The sequence below is a fragment of the Cyprinodon variegatus genome, unplaced genomic scaffold, assembly GCF_000732505.1.
Source record: "Cyprinodon variegatus isolate N-32 unplaced genomic scaffold, C_variegatus-1.0 Scaffold749, whole genome shotgun sequence".
NCBI classification, from domain to species: domain Eukaryota; kingdom Metazoa; phylum Chordata; class Actinopteri; order Cyprinodontiformes; family Cyprinodontidae; genus Cyprinodon; species Cyprinodon variegatus.
The window spans coordinates 83,625-101,493 of NW_015151202.1; the positions used below are offsets into that span (position 1 = coordinate 83,625).

At 37.8% G+C, this 17,869-nt stretch overlaps 1 protein-coding gene across 1 annotated transcript in view; it reads right to left on the reverse strand.

Moving 5' to 3' along the window:
- The window catches only part of pcnxl2 (pecanex-like 2 (Drosophila)), a 45,144-nt gene that overhangs the window by 23,969 nt on the left and 3,306 nt on the right, over nucleotides 1–17,869 (reverse strand). The window contains exons 2-17 of the mRNA XM_015395610.1: nucleotides 16,519–16,721; nucleotides 15,855–15,972; nucleotides 15,695–15,752; nucleotides 11,377–11,852; nucleotides 11,079–11,279; nucleotides 10,021–10,509; nucleotides 9,765–9,939; nucleotides 9,494–9,638; nucleotides 9,283–9,425; nucleotides 9,009–9,087; nucleotides 6,931–7,066; nucleotides 5,550–5,692; nucleotides 5,260–5,413; nucleotides 3,116–3,148; nucleotides 2,825–2,996; nucleotides 2,577–2,687 (exon numbers count right to left, since the gene is read on the reverse strand). Of these exons, the coding sequence (XP_015251096.1) occupies nucleotides 2,577–2,687; nucleotides 2,825–2,996; nucleotides 3,116–3,148; nucleotides 5,260–5,413; nucleotides 5,550–5,692; nucleotides 6,931–7,066; nucleotides 9,009–9,087; nucleotides 9,283–9,425; nucleotides 9,494–9,638; nucleotides 9,765–9,939; nucleotides 10,021–10,509; nucleotides 11,079–11,279; nucleotides 11,377–11,852; nucleotides 15,695–15,752; nucleotides 15,855–15,972; nucleotides 16,519–16,721 (2,836 nt within the window). The remainder of the gene's footprint in view (nucleotides 1–2,576; nucleotides 2,688–2,824; nucleotides 2,997–3,115; nucleotides 3,149–5,259; nucleotides 5,414–5,549; nucleotides 5,693–6,930; nucleotides 7,067–9,008; nucleotides 9,088–9,282; nucleotides 9,426–9,493; nucleotides 9,639–9,764; nucleotides 9,940–10,020; nucleotides 10,510–11,078; nucleotides 11,280–11,376; nucleotides 11,853–15,694; nucleotides 15,753–15,854; nucleotides 15,973–16,518; nucleotides 16,722–17,869) is intronic.

The following is a 17,869-nucleotide window of genomic DNA, read 5'->3' on the forward strand; positions in this document are numbered from 1 at the left end:
GATAATTCTGCAAAGGAGGGAACTGGGTTAGTAGTACCTCATAGTGACCTATATAAGTTTGACCCACATAGGCCTATTTTTAACCCATTTAAAGAACATAATTCTAGTGATGACCCATATTAAAGCAAGAATTCAGCTCAGTCATAACTACTCATATTCCTTCTCACACATAAACAATATGGAGTTAATATTTATTATAAGGAATGTAAAATAAACCCCCCATTCTGGGATTGGGTTACATTGTCGTGGCAACGGGTCCATTAATTCAGTCCTAGTAAGATTTCAGAGCAACACCTGTAAATATTCAGACAACCTGCTTTTAACGGAAATCTCTCAGTGGTAAAAGATGTGTGTTTCTTTTTTATCGCTACAAGTAGAGGACTATATTTATATGGACCCTATAAATATACAGACACCCCATTAACATTGACATTGTTGGAAAAGATGTTTAAAAAGCCTTTAAATCAATTCAGCTCTTATTAAAGCAGTTTTTTTTTTGTATTATTGCCTCAGGAAAAAAGCCCCAGCAGAGTATTATCATGATGTTATTTCTCTAATACTAAAGTTCTTTGAAACTTTAGAACCCAAAGGAGGAACTGGGATCCGAAGTGGAACTGCCCAAATCCCACCCCCACTCCAGTAGCAAAGATACACCTGTGAGTGGAAGTGATCAGCACACACCCACCACAACTCCCAGGGTACATCAGAAATTAGACACCGAGGGGTGGCCAGTTCCAAACTCAAACACTTTCCATACCAGCAACAAAGCCATGCAGGACAAAGCCTAAAGACCCCCACCCCCACGTGGAGATGGAGCTCAGATGTGGAGGCTGATACTGTCTCAAGACTTAAACAATCCAACAGAAAGTCTCTGCTGCAGAACTCTAACTGTGAGCTTGCAGGATATCTCATCCCAATAAGAATATAGAATAATAGAATAGAATATCCCTATATTGTCCCACAATGGGGAAATTGTGGTGTTAAAGCAGCAGCAAAAGATAATAGCAAAAGTGGTATAAAATCAACAGACTTTTACAGTGTTTTTACAATATAAATAATGTGCAACTGGAGAGTAATTAATCAATATACAGCCGTGGACATTTTTACAGTAATGGATATGTGAAAATAACAGCAACACCAGAGATGTGCAAAAATGATAACAGCATGTTATTTAGGTGACTGAGATAGAAACTGCAAAAATCAGCATAAATGTAGCAACTTTTTGAGGTTGTTGGGAACAGTGACGGTTATAGAGTCCTACAGCTGCTGGGGGGAAGGATCTGTGATAATGCTCCCTGGTGCATTTAGGGTGCAGCAGGCTGTCACTGAAGGAGCTCTCCAGTTCAGAAACAGCTTCATGCATGGGGTGGGAGACATTATCTACACCACACTGCTTACTGTGACAGCATAAAATCATTGGCTATATTATATTATCCAACTAGTACAAAGATGCATTAAATTTCCCTTCCCTACTGACCCCATTTCTTAATGGCTAACATCTTATAGACATTTTGATCCCCACTCATATAATATTATTACTTAATCTATGATACAGGTCTTCATTTCAGCCACAATCTTTTTAGCTTTTGTTACTTCAGAACCAACTGTAGTTTAATTAACTTTTCCTATTCAAGAAACTAGAATGAGATTATTTCAGCTTTATGCAGTCTAGCCATTAAAGGAAGGTTCTCTATGTTATTTGTTCCCCCGGGAAGCAGAAACATTTACTGATTAGTTTGAAAAAGTAAAGCATGATCTAAAAAAATGATTAATCTAGATATGAATTATTTAACAAAATATTGGTTGAAAGCAACAAATGAATTTTTTTTAAAGCTGTTATTGCTGCTAACTTAATATTTACCAATATCATATGCAGAACACTGTATATGTATATTTCCTCTACTGTTTGGACACAAACAAATTACCACTCCTCCCCAGCAGCAGCGAGATGGAAATAAACATGGGTTGTTAATAGCCTGCTTCCCTAATAATAGCAGGTTACAGATAGAACATAAAAACAGGAAGCCAATGTTTGTATTTGGGATTTAAATACTTCTTATTCTGTTTTTAAAACCCCTTTTAGGAATAAAATACAATTAAGGTTCTTTTCTATTTATAATTCCCAATCAAGGCGAGAATCCTTTTGGACACAGCTGCAAATACTGTCCCTTTAAACCTAATTTTTTAGATGTTGTTTTTATTATAAACATATACTGAACGGTTAGAACTTTGTTATCTTAACTAATAACTTTGGTCTAAATATTAACTAACTATTGCATAGATTCCTAAATGACTCTAAAGGCCACAGATAATTCCTTACGTGCATAACTGTGCAACAAAATCTTTATAAACAAGCTACTGGAGTTGGTTTTATATTTTGTTATATAAAGGGTTTTTAGTTTGGGATTTTTGTCTCTGGGATTATTGAATTGTAAATTATAATCTGCTGATAATATGAGGTCACTGTTTGGGGCAAATCTCACCAACCAATCCTCTTTATTTCTTTATTTCAGCTTCTCTAACCCTTTGAAATACCCACATGAATACATCAATACTTAAATGTCACCATCACTGACCTGTTCCTCCAAAGAGGTGCATGTCAATCTGCTCCAGCAGGTAGATGGTGAAGGTGTTGATCTGAGGGAAAAGGCCCACCAGGAAGGCGACAGGGAAACAGTAGGTAAAACCTGATTCACACACAAAACAAATCATCTTTAATAATGCAGATAGAAACCATTTAATAAAGAGGGAAGGAATTTGAAAACTAAGGAAATGAGCCGTATATTTATCTGACAGCAGTGTGTTAAAATGCTCTCCTTCTTACCGACGAGAAGATCCCGAACGAAGCTCAGGACATCGTAGCAGATAATGGTGACTCCATAGAGGGTGGAAACGGGCAGGTCCTTCCTCCTCAGCAGCAGCTCCAGCAGCCAGATCAGCGAGCAGAAAATACAGAAGTAGGCTGCTCGACTGTATGCCACCAGCTGGTTGTGACCCTGAAGATGCATGATGTCAGAAAGGGAATCTTTAGTAACTATTAACCTCTGTTTCTTAAACTTGTTTTTAACCATTTTTTTGTGTTTTGTTAAATCAAAGAAAGAAACGAGGGACTCACATGTGTTGGTGATGCAGCGTCTGGCTGAACGCTCTGGAAGAACAAACAAAGCTTTGTTTTTTGACTGCATTGGGTCTGCGTGACACATGCACTTAAAGCTTTACTGTTTAAACAGCTCAGGAAGGTTCAATAAAGCTGCTTTACAGTATAAAGTTTGTCTGCAAAAAGTACCAAGGAACAGCCAATAGAGAGCAAAAGAATAAAATGAATTTAAAAAGGCAAGAGTTCATCATTTAATGTATCCATGGAGGCCATTGTGATCCTATCTCAAAAGCAAAAATGTGACACATTTATTTTTAAACCATTGTTAAAATAAAGCTTTGAATTAAAAAATTATATTTGTGCAAATACATTATATTTAAACCAATCAATTATAGTTTCTGTGCCAATGCATATCATCATATGAAAATTATTTATTGGATTGTCTGCAGTACAGAAGCCCTAACAGAAGCTGCAGCCTGGGTTCGCCCCCTGTCTAGAACCGCCCATGTCATGGGAACACACTGCATTAAAATTATCGGCCTTTAATAAAACATCTGAGCTATTATTCTGTCAAAATGCCAAAAAGTTAACACAGAAAAATTCCAACTATGATTAAAAAGAAACATTAAACACAAAAAGCAACAAGAGAAAAACAGGAGGAATCTATGATTTTTCTGAATAAGGGATAGGAAAAATGCAACGGTTATGGAGCTGCAGCTATTGACTATTTCAGTAATGGATTCAAAATTTCTTTCCTGATGTATTGATACAAATACCCTTAGAAAAAAAACGACCTAAATGAAGTGCTTGAACCTTAAAAACTGATATTTATTGACATTAAAAATGGTGAAACCAGTTTTTTTTTTAAAATACTTGATCCTCAGGAATGCCACCAAGATTATCTTAATGTTTCATATTTACAGACAAGAAGGGTTTTTCATCCTTACTGCAAAACATATTGAATAACTGTAGTTTTGTCTTTATTACTGCTCTGAGTTGGTTGCTCTTTTAACAAATAGCTTCCTTTAGAGTCTGTATGCTGTTAACAATTATTTGAAGAGGAAATTGGTTGAATTTTAAAAATTGATTTTTTTATGTCATCAATCCGATTAATTGTTTCAGGCCTGAACAGTTGTAAAATTAACATCTGAGCAAAGCAGCAATAGTAGCTAATTTTCTGTACCTCAGTTAATCTTTTGCATAAGTTTTCAAAATGCAACATGTTTTCCCTTTGACTCTTTCTTTAACTTTGTACCCAGAAGTGACTCCACAGACCAAATTGCTCACACTATTTTGTACTTAATTTACCTGTTAAACTGTATCCTTCTCCTCTTACTGTGAAATTATTTGAATGATTTACTCTTTACATTATTAGAGTATTCGATTCCTAAATAAAATTAGGTATTCTGATGTTGATTTTTATCATTTTAGGAATTAAAATGTTTATCATTTTAAGAATGAAATACAAAAATCTGTTTTTAAATGTTGTTAAAGTTACTTGTGCAACTTTTTTCGAATTTACAAACAATATGACTTGGTTGATTCAAATTTAAATTTGCTTTTAAAGGATTTATTCAACTTAAAAAATTAAAATTTTAACATACAAATCCTATCATTGTAAATCCAAATAGGTGAAGGATATCCGCATTGCCTTCAAATAAAACCCATTTTAATATTGCAAGCATTTTTAATAGGAAGTCATACAAACATAATGAATATTGCAGAGCCCAAAACTGACCCCTGTGGTACCCCATAACTGGTTCCAAGCTTGTATTTTAACTTTTTAACTTGTATTCGTTGATATGCAACAGTTTGTTTCTATTGCTGAGACAATTTTTTGCCTGAATGAAAAGATCCAACGGTAGTTTTCTAGAGGAAAATTTTTAAAGGTGCCAGAAATAATAAAGTTTAATTCCTGAGCAAGATAGTGCTCGAATTAGCCGACCCGATTATTTATGTACCAGAAAGTTTGCAGACATACTGAAGGAAATATATTTCTGAATGAATCCAACCTTTAGCAACCTAATCTGTCTGTTTTGTAATAATTTAACCCTAGAATATAGTGCAGTGCGAATGCACAGTCCTAATGGGACATTGTACATATAAAAACAAAGCTGGCCTGGACAGAGACGACAAGAGCAAAAATCTACAGCGTTGTTCACCTTCAGCAGAGAGTACTGGCAGCTGGCGATGACCAGGCAGAACTGGAAGACCCAGAAGTCTTTGAAGCATCCGTGGTTGAGAAGCACAAAACCCAAAAAGGAAACCAGGAAGGCCATGAAGACCGCTGCAAGGTTCTCCAGAAAATCCTGGTTTCTTTCAGAAAACAGCACATGCATATAAAGAGGGGAGGATCACAGAAGTGGTGCTGATTGACACAACCGACCAAACCGATTACGGGAGAAAGACTAATGTCTGTAGAAAATCTGATTAGGGAGGTTTAGGAAGTTACCTGTCTAATAGAGCGAGAAGCGTCAGGCGATCGTACAAAACGCTGACCCACTTCCCAGGAAGCAGCTGGAGTTTATAATAAACTTTCCTGGTCGGCTTCTCCTGTGTGGAAGTCTCTGAAGACTCGTCCAAGGAGTCCTCCTCCTGCAAAGACAAACAATACATCCCATCAAGCAACCCTTCTCTTCATGTTCATGTGAAAAACAAAGGCATAAACACACTGAGGAATTACATCATGATTATTCTGTCATGAGCATTAACAGATCAACATGTTCCAGTGCTGCACATTTTAAGAAATGTTTTAAACTGTAACAGAGTTTGGTTTCTTTAAGTTCACTTTCAGGTCGCTTCACATTTTCAGATTCAGATTCTGGACTCAACTTTCTAGAGTTCTCAGACCTTCATGATAATTTTAGGATTTAAAGTAAAAGCTGACATATTTTATATATAAGACCTGCAATAAATAGAGACAGGAAGAAAGGAATGAACAAAAAAAGGAAAAACATAAGGAATAAAGGAAAGAAAGAATACAACAACATAACAAAGTGAGGAAGGATACAGGGAAGAAAATATGAAAGTAGGGAGAATAGAGAGGACAAAAAAGAATTTAAAAATTAAAAGTATGAACTTAAGAAAGAATAGCACACAATGAAAATTAAGATAGGGGTTGAAATAAGACGATGGTGAAAAAGGGAAGAATCAAGAAATTATGGTAAGACAAAAGAATGAAGGATACCCAAAAGGAGAATGAAAGAAAGGAGGGAGGAAAAAATATAGTGTATGAAGATAAAGGATACAAAATGGTTTTGGACATGCAGAAAGAAGGTAGGAACGCATACAAGGACGGACAGGAAGGCACTCATGGAAAGGAAGCAATAAAAGGGATGGTAACCAGGAGGTAAAGAAAAAACAACACAAGTGAGAAGGAAAGAAACAGAAGCAAAGAATGAAGATGTGAAGAAAAACACATCATTCAGACAGAACATTAAAAGTCCTGAAATACAGATACTCTTATTTTCCCAAACCTTAATAACCCACAGACTGTGTAGCAACCCCACTGACATGTTTTAGTAAATCACTGAATACCTTTAGAACAGGTGGACACAGAAAGTGAGCAGATATAAAAGCACAGGAACATGTAGCATCTTATAAGCTGTCTATAAATTAACTGATTATATCTATCCCACATTTTTCACATATAAAATAAAAGGATGAAGTGTTACTGTGAGTACAGCTCAGTTTAAATTTAAGGGAGGAAGAATTGTAATATTTTCTCTTTTCCATATTTATAAAAATAATTAAATAAACAGGAGGAAGAATTCTAACATTTTAAATTTTTCCTTAAATAAATATAATGAAATAAACAGGAGGAAGATAAAGACCGGAAAGATCTCTGGGTGCGTCCTCCGTGGCCGCAGCCTGTGAGCAGGAATGATGCGTCGCTGGAAAGGGCAGTCGGCGTGAGCACCCACTGCACCATCCTGACCCTCTGAGTTGGAAGAAGTTGACAGCAGGTCACTGAAGATACACACAAAAAAGTCACTTAATAAGCCGGCTGTAAAGATACCCATCGTATAAGTATTCTCACTGCTTTAATCTTTAATTGTTCCATCTCAAAGGAAGTTACAAATAAGAGAGTGGATTGTGCTGATGAAGATTCTCATTCATCCAGGTCATAGTCATTCCGTAAAAGTTCAAAAAAATCCACTGGACTTGGTTTCCAAGAGTGGATTCTATGTGGAATAATCTGTTAATAGGAGAACCATCATTAATGCAATCCTTAGATCTAGGGTTTTTAGAAAAGTAGCATGGGGAAAGTTGGAATATGAAGCAATAGAGCAGTAAAGGTGCCAATAGGATAGAAGTGCTCCTGTCAGAGGGGATCAAAACTTTGCGGCGTACATGCAAATAAATGGGTACAAATTCACAACAGAAATCACCTAAAATCTCCACTGTAAAAAACCTTGGTGACAGCATGAAGCTGAGGGATGTAGGAGATTGGAAAAGACTGAAAGTTACCTTCCAGGAATACAATGAGCCTAAACACACATTCAAAACTACTATTGAATAGTTTCAGTGTCCACAGCTCAGAATGGAAAGATCAGATGTATGGATGTTTGGATTTATGATGCTCGGATTTCTTCTGTTTGGATTTGGAGGATACTTGATGTATCTACAGTTACAGAGGATGTCTTCTGGTATTTGGGCATTGATCAGGCTGCCGGCAGCGGTTGACATGATCACAAAGGCTGTGAGCAAGCAGGACTGTGAGCTGAGCCGTATGCTGGGTGCTATTAAATGCAAGTTGGCTACGGTGGTTGAAGTAAAAGGTGAGATGGTATAAAATCTTGGATGTGCACTGTCCACATCAAGGTGTAAAGCCTAACACATTCAGAATATTGGATTTGCCATGTGGAGCCTAGCGACAAAAGAGATTCTGTGTAGCTTGCTCTCAAAATAAAAATTTTTTTGGATTTCGGCCTTATCAAAACTCCCCTGGATGTTATAGCAGAAGGGCCCAGAACTGCCGGCATCCCCGCCACGCACACAACTAATGCTAAAATACCAGATTATCTCACATGTGGCTCCAGCCTTCCTATGTTTTCCTTCTGCTGAAATGTTTATCTCGTGTTAAATGTGCTTTTCTTGTGCTGAGGTGTTTTTTTTTCTGATATCTCAAACTGTAGCCTGTCAAGAATAAGGTGTGAAATGTGTTTTTTATTCCACTCTCCCTCCAAAAGTGGCTCCTATCTTTCCACAGAGATAAAGGCAGCACTATGTATGTGATGAACAGTCTGTACTGAAACTGAAAGCTTGAATACAATGCAAAATGTAGTTGACAATAAAGAACTTAATTGATTGAATGATTTTCACTGAATTTACAAGCAATTTTCAACTCTTTTTAAGGTTTGTATCAATCTGTAATCTCTGCATATTTCCTTTTTTTCTACAAGCATCAGACCGTTTTATAAATTTCAGTGGAATGTTGAGCAGATAAGAAAATAAAAAAAATTACACAAATATTAGCATTTTAATCAAAAATAGGCTTCTGTGGCCAGCGAGTCATCTTAACATGATCGTTTTTGGGCTACAGAAAAGCTTTGGTTACCAAATGCATGCTCTCCATCCCATCTTCCCAAGCTCTGGCTGTTTTGCAAAGAGCAACAGGCAAATATTTATTTGATGCATTATTTTCTGACGATTACAGAAAATCCCACTTGAATGCACTGGAATTTGTGGCGATAATTTCACAAAGTTTGCAGGGTATTATTATCTGTGAAAGGAAATATGGAAAGTTTGAAATAAAAAGAAGAAAAACGACGGGAAAGGTAAATATCTTAACATGACTTAAACACAGGAGATAACAGCTGAAAACATGCAGGTAGAAATATAAGCAAAATGATGGTGAACACTTATGTTAGCAAAGAAGGCTTGGAGGAAGATCAGAGTGTCTGCATACCACATGTTGCCTGTAATGAGCTCTGCTCCCAGCGGCAGGTTGAGGGCTCTCTCTGCGTACAGTTTCCGAGGTCTGTCTCCTGATTGGACAAACAGACACATTAAGCATAACAGGCCTTTTCCGCTTGGATGAATGGTGTGTAGCTACTGATAAGAGGGGATTCATTTAGGTTAAGGAATTGAATGTAAAACACACTGACTGCCACAGTGTCAGTTTTTCTTCTATATTTAAATAAAAAAACAAACATGGTAAAGATGCAAACAAGACGGCTCACTGTGCACTGTGTGGAAGGTGTAGGCCTCTTCTTTATTGGTAGCTTCAGGTCTGCAGATGACCTGCAACATGGAGCTCTCAGACTGGGAGGTTTGTGATGGGAGGGAGTCGTAATCCGGATCCTTCTCCCTGTCTGTTTGTGGACTGCAAAAAAGGGAGTAAATCCAACTGGTATTTTTACACTTAAAGAGTCACTTTAAAGAAGGGCTTACCTGTCAGGAGAGACTATTGGGATGTGCGTAGGTTTTATAGCTTGAAGTGGGTTAGTTGGGAGACTGGTGGGTGGCTTGGGTCGCTCTGATTTGTTCTCGGTGCTGGTATCTGTAGTTGTTGGACCAGGAGTTGCACTCTGATTTTCTGAGAACGATATAAAAGGAGATCATCCCAGGCAATACAAAGAAATACTTTTATTAGACGTTTCCTTTATAAGTAATTGGAGGAAAATCTGCAGCTGATTGTAAATGCTTTATTAGGCGTTTTAACCTTCTTCTTCCTCCACTTTTGGTTTGCCCTCCTTCTCCTCCTCCTCCTGGGTGCTCCTCCCTCCCCCTTTCATACTCAGGGAACCTAATAATGAAACAAACTCCAAGAAGTTGGATTCATTGGGAATCTGGCCTTCCTTTGCCTCCAGGTCGGATTTGGAGCTGGTCATTGTGGTCTGCAAAAATGTGAGATAATGAATGCTGTTTTTACAGATCGATGAGGACATAAACAGAGGAAGAAGAGAGGTTTAACATACCGTGTTATGGGAGCGGTCTGAGAGGAGGACGGCATCTTTCCCGCTGTCCATGCTCAGGCCCCGGATGTGGGTCCTTCCGCCCGGTCCATAGCGACCGACCGTCGGAGGCAGACGCAGGAATCCTTGCGAGTCCACAATAGGCTCCAGAGGGTCCGTGTCATCAGGATGGGAGTGGACATCGATGCCTGACGAGCTGTTGTCGTTTGTCAGCTGCGGGCTCGGCGTACTGTCCTCGTTCACCAGCAGCCCCCGCTGCTCCTGCTCCAGATCGGCGCCTTCCAGCGTGTTGGATTCAGAACTGATGGTTTCTCTACATAAGTGAAACTCTTCACTTTGGCTGGTGATCTGATGCTGCTGTCTGGGTGTGGGGACATTCTCCAAGCCGGTTGCCTCCTCTCCTTCCATCTGCTCCTGTTGCCACTCCTCCTCCGGGGAATCGAAGGTGATGACAGGGATCTTGATGTGACATTCTCCTGCATCCTTTTGAGCCTTGCAGGAGACAAACAGGGAAATGTCACATGCAAGAAGCCTTAAATGGATCAAACCCCCTCACATGAATCTATGCTTTATTTAATGACAGTTTAGAAATTTGTGCTTGACACATAAAAATCATTTGTTATCAGCAAAGTGATCTGCAAAATGAATTTGAAAAAAATCTCCTAAAATTTGGATTGTGGTCTGGAAAGGCATGACCCACCCATAATGAAGTGCATTTAGATTTAAGATATGGCTCAGTATTAGAGGGTTATATTAAATCTAGTATTAAAATTATAAATTTGTTTACATATAAAAGCCACTTTTAAATTACCTTTAATTATATCCTAATTTTCTCCTCTCTTTTTTCCGATTCTGAATGTTTAAGTAAATTTCAACTAAAGTTAAGCTATTTGAGAAAGAATTAAAAGGTAGGGTATTTAAAAAAAAAAAAAAAAAACACATTCTACTTTAAAAGCTAATGCAAATTGAATCTATAGGTTTTTACGGACGTAATTTAAAAATGCATTCCTCCACCGTGATCTTTAGACTCAGTGCAGAAACGAGTCAAATGGGTTTCTGACCTTTGCGTTCTCCAGCAAGCTCTGCTTGACGCTCTCCTCCAACTGAGCCGCTGTCTGAGGGTCACAGCTCATGGTGATGATGATCTTCACCGTGTCACTGTCGTCCAGATGAGCTGGTCCTGAACCGGGGCTGGAGTTATCAACCAGAACCACCTCGATCTCATCAGAACAGTAGGCCTCTTCATCCTCCTCTAGCTCAGCCTAATTAGAATTAAAAAGAGAAGGGAAATTTTGCTTTTTTTGTTTCACTCTCCTTCATACGACAACATGAGGCTCTTTCTTATGCAGCGCAGCCCACCTGAACAGGAGAGTCTGGGATTTCTATGAGCTCATCCTGCTCATCCTTTTGGGTCTCCAATGAGTTGTTGTTGGCATCTGAGTTTTCTTTTTGGCCTTCGCTGGCCTCCTCGCTCTCATCTTCACTCCCTTTGGAAGTGGGAAACCCTTCATCCACTGTCTCCCTATCTGCATCATCTTTATCCTCACATTCCTTTTCTTCTTTTCTGTCCTTTTTAAAGTTTTTTGCTGGAGACCTATTCTCCTCCAACTGATCTCCACTTTTAACTCTCAAAGGTTTCTGAAGTTTTCTGACTTCTTCTACATCAGCCCCAGTTTCAGTAACCTCTGTTTCTTCCCTTTCAGTTCGAGCCGGGGACCTCTGCTGGGCCTGCAGCAGCGGGGCGTCCTGCTCCGGATTGGGGCTGGAAAAATCATCGGGGGAGAGTTCAGGGTGCGGCTGTGAGTCTCCTTCCACAACGTGCTCCTCAGCATGTCCTAAAAATTAAAGGAAAATAAATCAGCTTTTACAGCCCACTTTTATCCTGCAATTTCTATGAGTGCAACAATTTCAAGGAAAAACAGAGGAATTTGCAGTGATGCTTTTGGACATTATTCAGTCATTTATTCATCCATACTCTTTGCAGCACTCAGTGGGCTTTTCTGCGTTACTCAGCACTTAAGTGGAGTTTTAAAACACAAACAAGATGGTTTAAGATATCTAGGGTGTTTTCAGCCAAGAGAATTTTGGTCTTGAACAAAAGTACATTATTTATTTTTCCACTGTGCTTTGCTTTTAATTACACCATGCAAGTGAAACTTAAATTGTAACAAAATGTATGGTGATGATTGAGCGTTTCCAGGAGAATGATGCTTTGAAAGTAGAATGAGTGATTTTTTTTAAAATCAGAAACAAACTGTAGCATTTTAAACAAATATGCATCCATCTGATGTAATGCACCAGAGTGTTTGTTTCCCTATTTCAAAGCCAGCTGACTGAGCTCTTCCTAATTACCAATGCATTTGGTCATACATTTACTGGAAACAGTGAGCAGGGCCTGTGAGCTGGTTAACTGTCTATCTCACTGTGTTTTACAGAGCATAATTTACAACAGTGATGTGTTTCCAGAAAGGGAAGTTGTGAGGCGGCATTGTCTAAGAAAGAAACCTGCCCATTAGGGAAGAGGAAAAGAGAGGCTTAGAGGACAGAACTACTCCGAAAATACTTCCTGCTGGTCAAAGTGATGTAATAAAACCTTCAACTAATCAGCAAGATATTGACAAATATTTTTCTAAAGATCCACATTAATAATTTCTTGCATAAATGTAACTGACTTGTGTTTAGAAATGTTTTAAATTCAATTCAAAAAACTTTTTTAATCCCAAAGGGAAATTGAATAAGTAGTGAATATTTTTTATTTTGCAATAAGAGCATAAAGTAGAAGCTAATCTCTTGTAGTCCCTAACAAAGCTGGAAATGATGAGAAAATGTGTAATTTAAGTCAGGCTGATGTGAGTTGATCTGACCTCTGAAGATGGCTTCAAGAAAATCGCTTAAAAACAGATAAATGTTTAAAGTGTAACTCACCCCAAAATCACCTTTTTAAACAGATAAACTGTATAAACCGGGCCTATGAGTTCTACGGTAATGTCACTGTGCAATCTTTTACATTTTTATGTGGACCATCTTAGAATTAGACAGTGACTTTTGTAGTTACATTTTCCTGTTGGTTCAAAAAGTAAATGCTTTTTTCATTATTGCTGGTTTGGGAATAAATCCCGACTGAGCACTCCTGTAGCGAGTCATTCTGCACTCCTAATCCGTCTTGGATTTGAGCATCATTAAGTCAGCAACTCAAAGCAAGCCCCTTGAACTGAAGGATCTGACCCACTTGGCCCCACAAAGCCTTCCTCAATCTTTGGTTAATGAGTGAATTGACCGCATAATGTCGTCATACGTCGATGTTACGCTTGGCTGTAAGAAACAGGAAGTAGAAGTAGCAAACTAGTGGAGACCACAGATTAGTAATGAGGTTTTATTAAATGTGCTGCAGTAGTACTTACTTTTATAATGTCAGCTAGTATTAGTGATGGTTTATGCAAACCAGGAACATCAAGAGAGAAATGCAGTTCTAAGGTTTGAATTCCGTGCCGGACTGCAGCAGCGGAAACAGCTGATCAGTTATGCAAGTTAAATATTAACTACATCAAAACTTATTTGTATTATGTTTCAATCTCTTCTTTAACACACTTTTTTCTTTTTTCTTAAAAAATCAGGAAAACCCTCGACCAAGCATAAAAGCCTTTTTGTGAAATGAAGTACACTGGTTTAATTTTTGCTGTTTCCATAATTGTTTTTTCCATTGTAATACATTAAACACACAAAGAAAACATTGATTAAAGCACATCTATTCTGTTCGCTGTAAACACTTCAATATGGATATTAAATCTTTTATTTTTATCTTATTTTAATAACATGCAGATAGATCTAAAAGCAGCTCTCAATGATGTAAAGGTGGGTCTTTTTTATCAGCATGTGAGACAAGCTGTATGAGCAAGGCTACATTTCGGCTGGGAAAATAAAACCAGACATGTTTTTATCCTTTGATCTCATAAAGCTGTAAAGATCAAGATAAACTTTATTATCTCCAATAGGCTATCTGTTTTGCCAGCAGAGATAAATGCAATGCACTCAAATCATCTTTCTTTGCAGGTACTACTGCCCTGTTTCAAGGCTAAACTTCTAAAGTGGTTTTTCAAATAAAATATGTTGATGAAACCTGTCCTTCTGCATCATTATCTTGATGGAAACAGGTCTTTTATGATGACATTAGCCAGTTTTATAGGATATGGTGGCATTGATCCATCATGTCCTTTTAGTTCTATGTTTGTGCAATTCATTCACCTAAGTTTAATGAAATTCTGATCTGTCATCACATGTTCGTAATCTTAGGGACATTGGTGCCAAAGAAAGACAAAGTAATTTATTTTTCTAACATGATATATGTTAGAAACTCCCTGTTATTCACTCCGACCCAAAACACACTTAAAAAGTGGGGAATACTGCCAGGTAAATCCTTAAAGTTAATTGGATTTCTTGCTACATGTATTATGATAGACACAGTTGCAGATAGATGCTTTATTACAGTAGCATCGTTTTTTACAGGAAAAAGCCAAACATTTAATTCAAGTAGATTTATTTAGTGGAGGGGAAAATTTATAGAATGACTAACTATATATAACTAATAACTCAAGAACTAAATCCATTTATCAAAACAATCTGAAGCATTTCTCTATTTATAGTTGAACAGATTTTCATAAGCAGTTAAACATGGGTGTTTACAGTGGCACACGTTTTTTATTTTTTGCTGCCACTCACAATGTAGGAGGGGGATTTTTCTTTTGAAAGCGCAGAGTGAAGGGGATGGTGAGGGTAAAAACTGTAGAAACCTAGAGAAATTGGTAACATCTTCATCCTCCACATCAAAAATTAGGTTGTAACTAATATTTATTGGGTTTCTGTTGTCCGGTTCGGCATTATTTGTTACCTTAACTTTATTCATTTTGTGTGTACTTTTCTCTCATCACAGCAGATACACATGGTATGGGTTTTTCTGTTTAACCATGATGATGTCCTAGATGGTGGGTCAGCAACTTCAATTATCGATGATACAGTTGGGCCTGTTTTTCAGTGTTTAGTCCTGTTTCTTTGCTAGATATGCATCTGTTTAGTTTTTACTCTTACTATCAATATGTGCTCTCTTTCATCCGTTTGAACATGAAAACTGGCTAAGACCTGAATTGCTTAGACTTAGACTGATTTTATTTGTCATTTTGTTTACACCAGTGTAAAAAAAAAATAAATTTCGTTTAATTGTTTCCTTCCCAGAAAGCGCCATAAATGGGGGTATTCTACACTAAAACATTAAAAATATTTATAGATCAGTGATTTCTATGCTGTTTCTGTGTGTCTGTCTCTGTCTGCATGGCAGTTGGCTGCTCACACTGAGCCTGGTTGTGTTGGAGGTTTTTCTTACTGTTAAACATCTTTTTTTTTGTATGTTTTATTGTGAAAAGACTAAATTAAAATAATTTTCTACAAATGATTATCAAGAAAAAGTTAATGTGCAGATATTAATCTTAGAAATTCACAAAGCTAACACATTTACAAAATATTTTTTTAAATATATACAATAACAAATAACCTAGAATGTTTCTAGAAAAAATACAACCAGTTCTTTTGTGCAGAAGGATCAAAGCATATTTTAATTGAACATCTTCTTGGCAAAAACCTGATTTCTCCTCTAAAAGGTAACAGGTAAAGGTCTTTGTGTTCAAACCTGATGAAAGATGGCGGTCACCTTCTGCAGATTTCACCTCGTCTGACTTTGAGCAGTCCTGAAGGAAGAATGGGACAAAAAAAACTCGCTAAAATTCCTCTAGTAGCCATGAGGCGGGTCAGCACAGGGTTTGTTTTTTATTTCAAATAGCCCATCTTACCACCCCGATCAGTCCTGGGTCGGTTTCTGTCTGCTTCACTGTCACTTGGATCACTGGGCTGGGACGCTTGCGGGCCAGCGTTGTCATAGCAACGCTGTCTGGGACAGTGCTGCTCTTTCTAATCGGGGAAACAGGAAGAAGTGAGACAATGTGGACTCAGGTGGAAGTTCATAAATCACTGCTTCACTTTTACAGAAAGTGATGTGTTTTTTTCCTCTCGTGCTTTCAAAGCTAAAACAGAACGATTTTTACAGAGGCTGAAGCATAAAACCCATCTGTGTTTCAACTTCTTTCATCAAATCTCAATATATCGGAGTAATACAGAGAGGAAGGAGTGATGGATATCGCTTTATTAAGCCCTCTGCAGAGAGAGCACGTCTCAGCAGCCTGGCTGACTGGAAATCATGAAAATTAGTTTGCAAATATGCCAGAAACTGCACTGAGATTCTAGAAATGAAGCTGAGGTAGTGTGATTATGGAGCTAATTTAATTGAAAAAAATGAACAGGATGGAAAAATAACGATAAACATTGAGTAGAATGAAGTTTGAGGCCTAACTATGTATTTTGTGCCAAGATTTAAGACCGGATTCCCTTCCAGTCTGTGGCACTCAGATAATAAAAAGGCATGGATGTAGAATAGGTATCTGTTTTTTCTGCGTATACCTGATGCTGGCTGGTTGGCAGGAGTCTGAGGCATTGCTTTTCTTTTCCTGAGCCTTGCTGAGGTCCGAGAGGCTGCTGCGGACCACTGCCTCACCCTCATCGAACATAATATGCAGCCGGTAGTTGGCCAGCTTGATAAGGATGAAGAAGACAGTGATAGAGGTGCAGTAGATGCTCAGAGCCATGGTGGTAGGAGGCAGGGCCTGGGAGAGAACAGAAGGAGCTTTTTTAGTTTTAAATTTTATAGTGGAGCATAAGCTCAGGTATGTTACATATTGCTGGGATTAGTTAGGTTTGTTTGTCTGAGAGGAATGATTTAGGGAAAAAAGCCTTAAAAGCATCTGGGTTGTCCTGATATGTGAGTCATATTCCACTTCTGGCAAGAACACAGTGCATATTAGTACAGTGCCTTGCAGAAATATTTATGCTCAATCCATTAAATGCAAATCTATCATTACTTGCTTACACTGACTGGCAGGGTAAAGGAACATTCATCAGGGAAGCATGCAAGAGGAGCAAAATGACTCTGGAGGAGCTGCAGATAGTCATCGTAAAATAAGAAACCACAAAAACCACTAGCATGGAAACCACCTGCTAACTACTCACAATAGCAGTCAATCAGCAGGAACCTTGTATTTTGCTGCACCACATACTGCACCACATGACCAATGGTGTTGTGGGCAACATACGTCAATTGATACAAAGATGGATGAAACGGAAAGAAACAGGTCATTTGTCAAGCCATTTAGAATAAAAAATAAATCTGCCCGATATAATGGAAGTAATTTATTGCCTTCTTATGGTATCAATGACACACAAAACAGTATCAGGCTGGGGCCCTGGGGTTGGGGATCACTGCTTTATATTATTTATCAACAAATAAACAGAAAAAGGAAAGAAATAAATAAATATCTGATCCAGCAGATTAGTCAGAGCCGATATCTGATCCAGGTATTGGATTGGTGCATCACTAATAATATATTTGTATAATGTAATAATATAATTGTCCCAGTTTTACCATGTAAAACACTGTATTTACACTTTGCTTAAGTGCTATATTTGGTGCTGCGTACAATTTAAGGTGAATTACATTTAAATTCTGCTTGCTAGTATCATAGTTGGCTATTTAGGTGGATTATATATTCTGTACTTGATATACAATTTAAATCTCAAACAGGTGTAATTTAATTAAAAGGTCCAGTGTTCAGGAAGTGATAGAAGTGTAGATCTAATAAACACAAAGGGAAATAGTCTTTGTTTTTTGTTGTTTTTAAGATAATGGCTTGTGGATAATAAAAACCCAAAATTGTTTTTTTTTTTTAAAAGGTAGGATGGTAAAAAGCCTGTACTT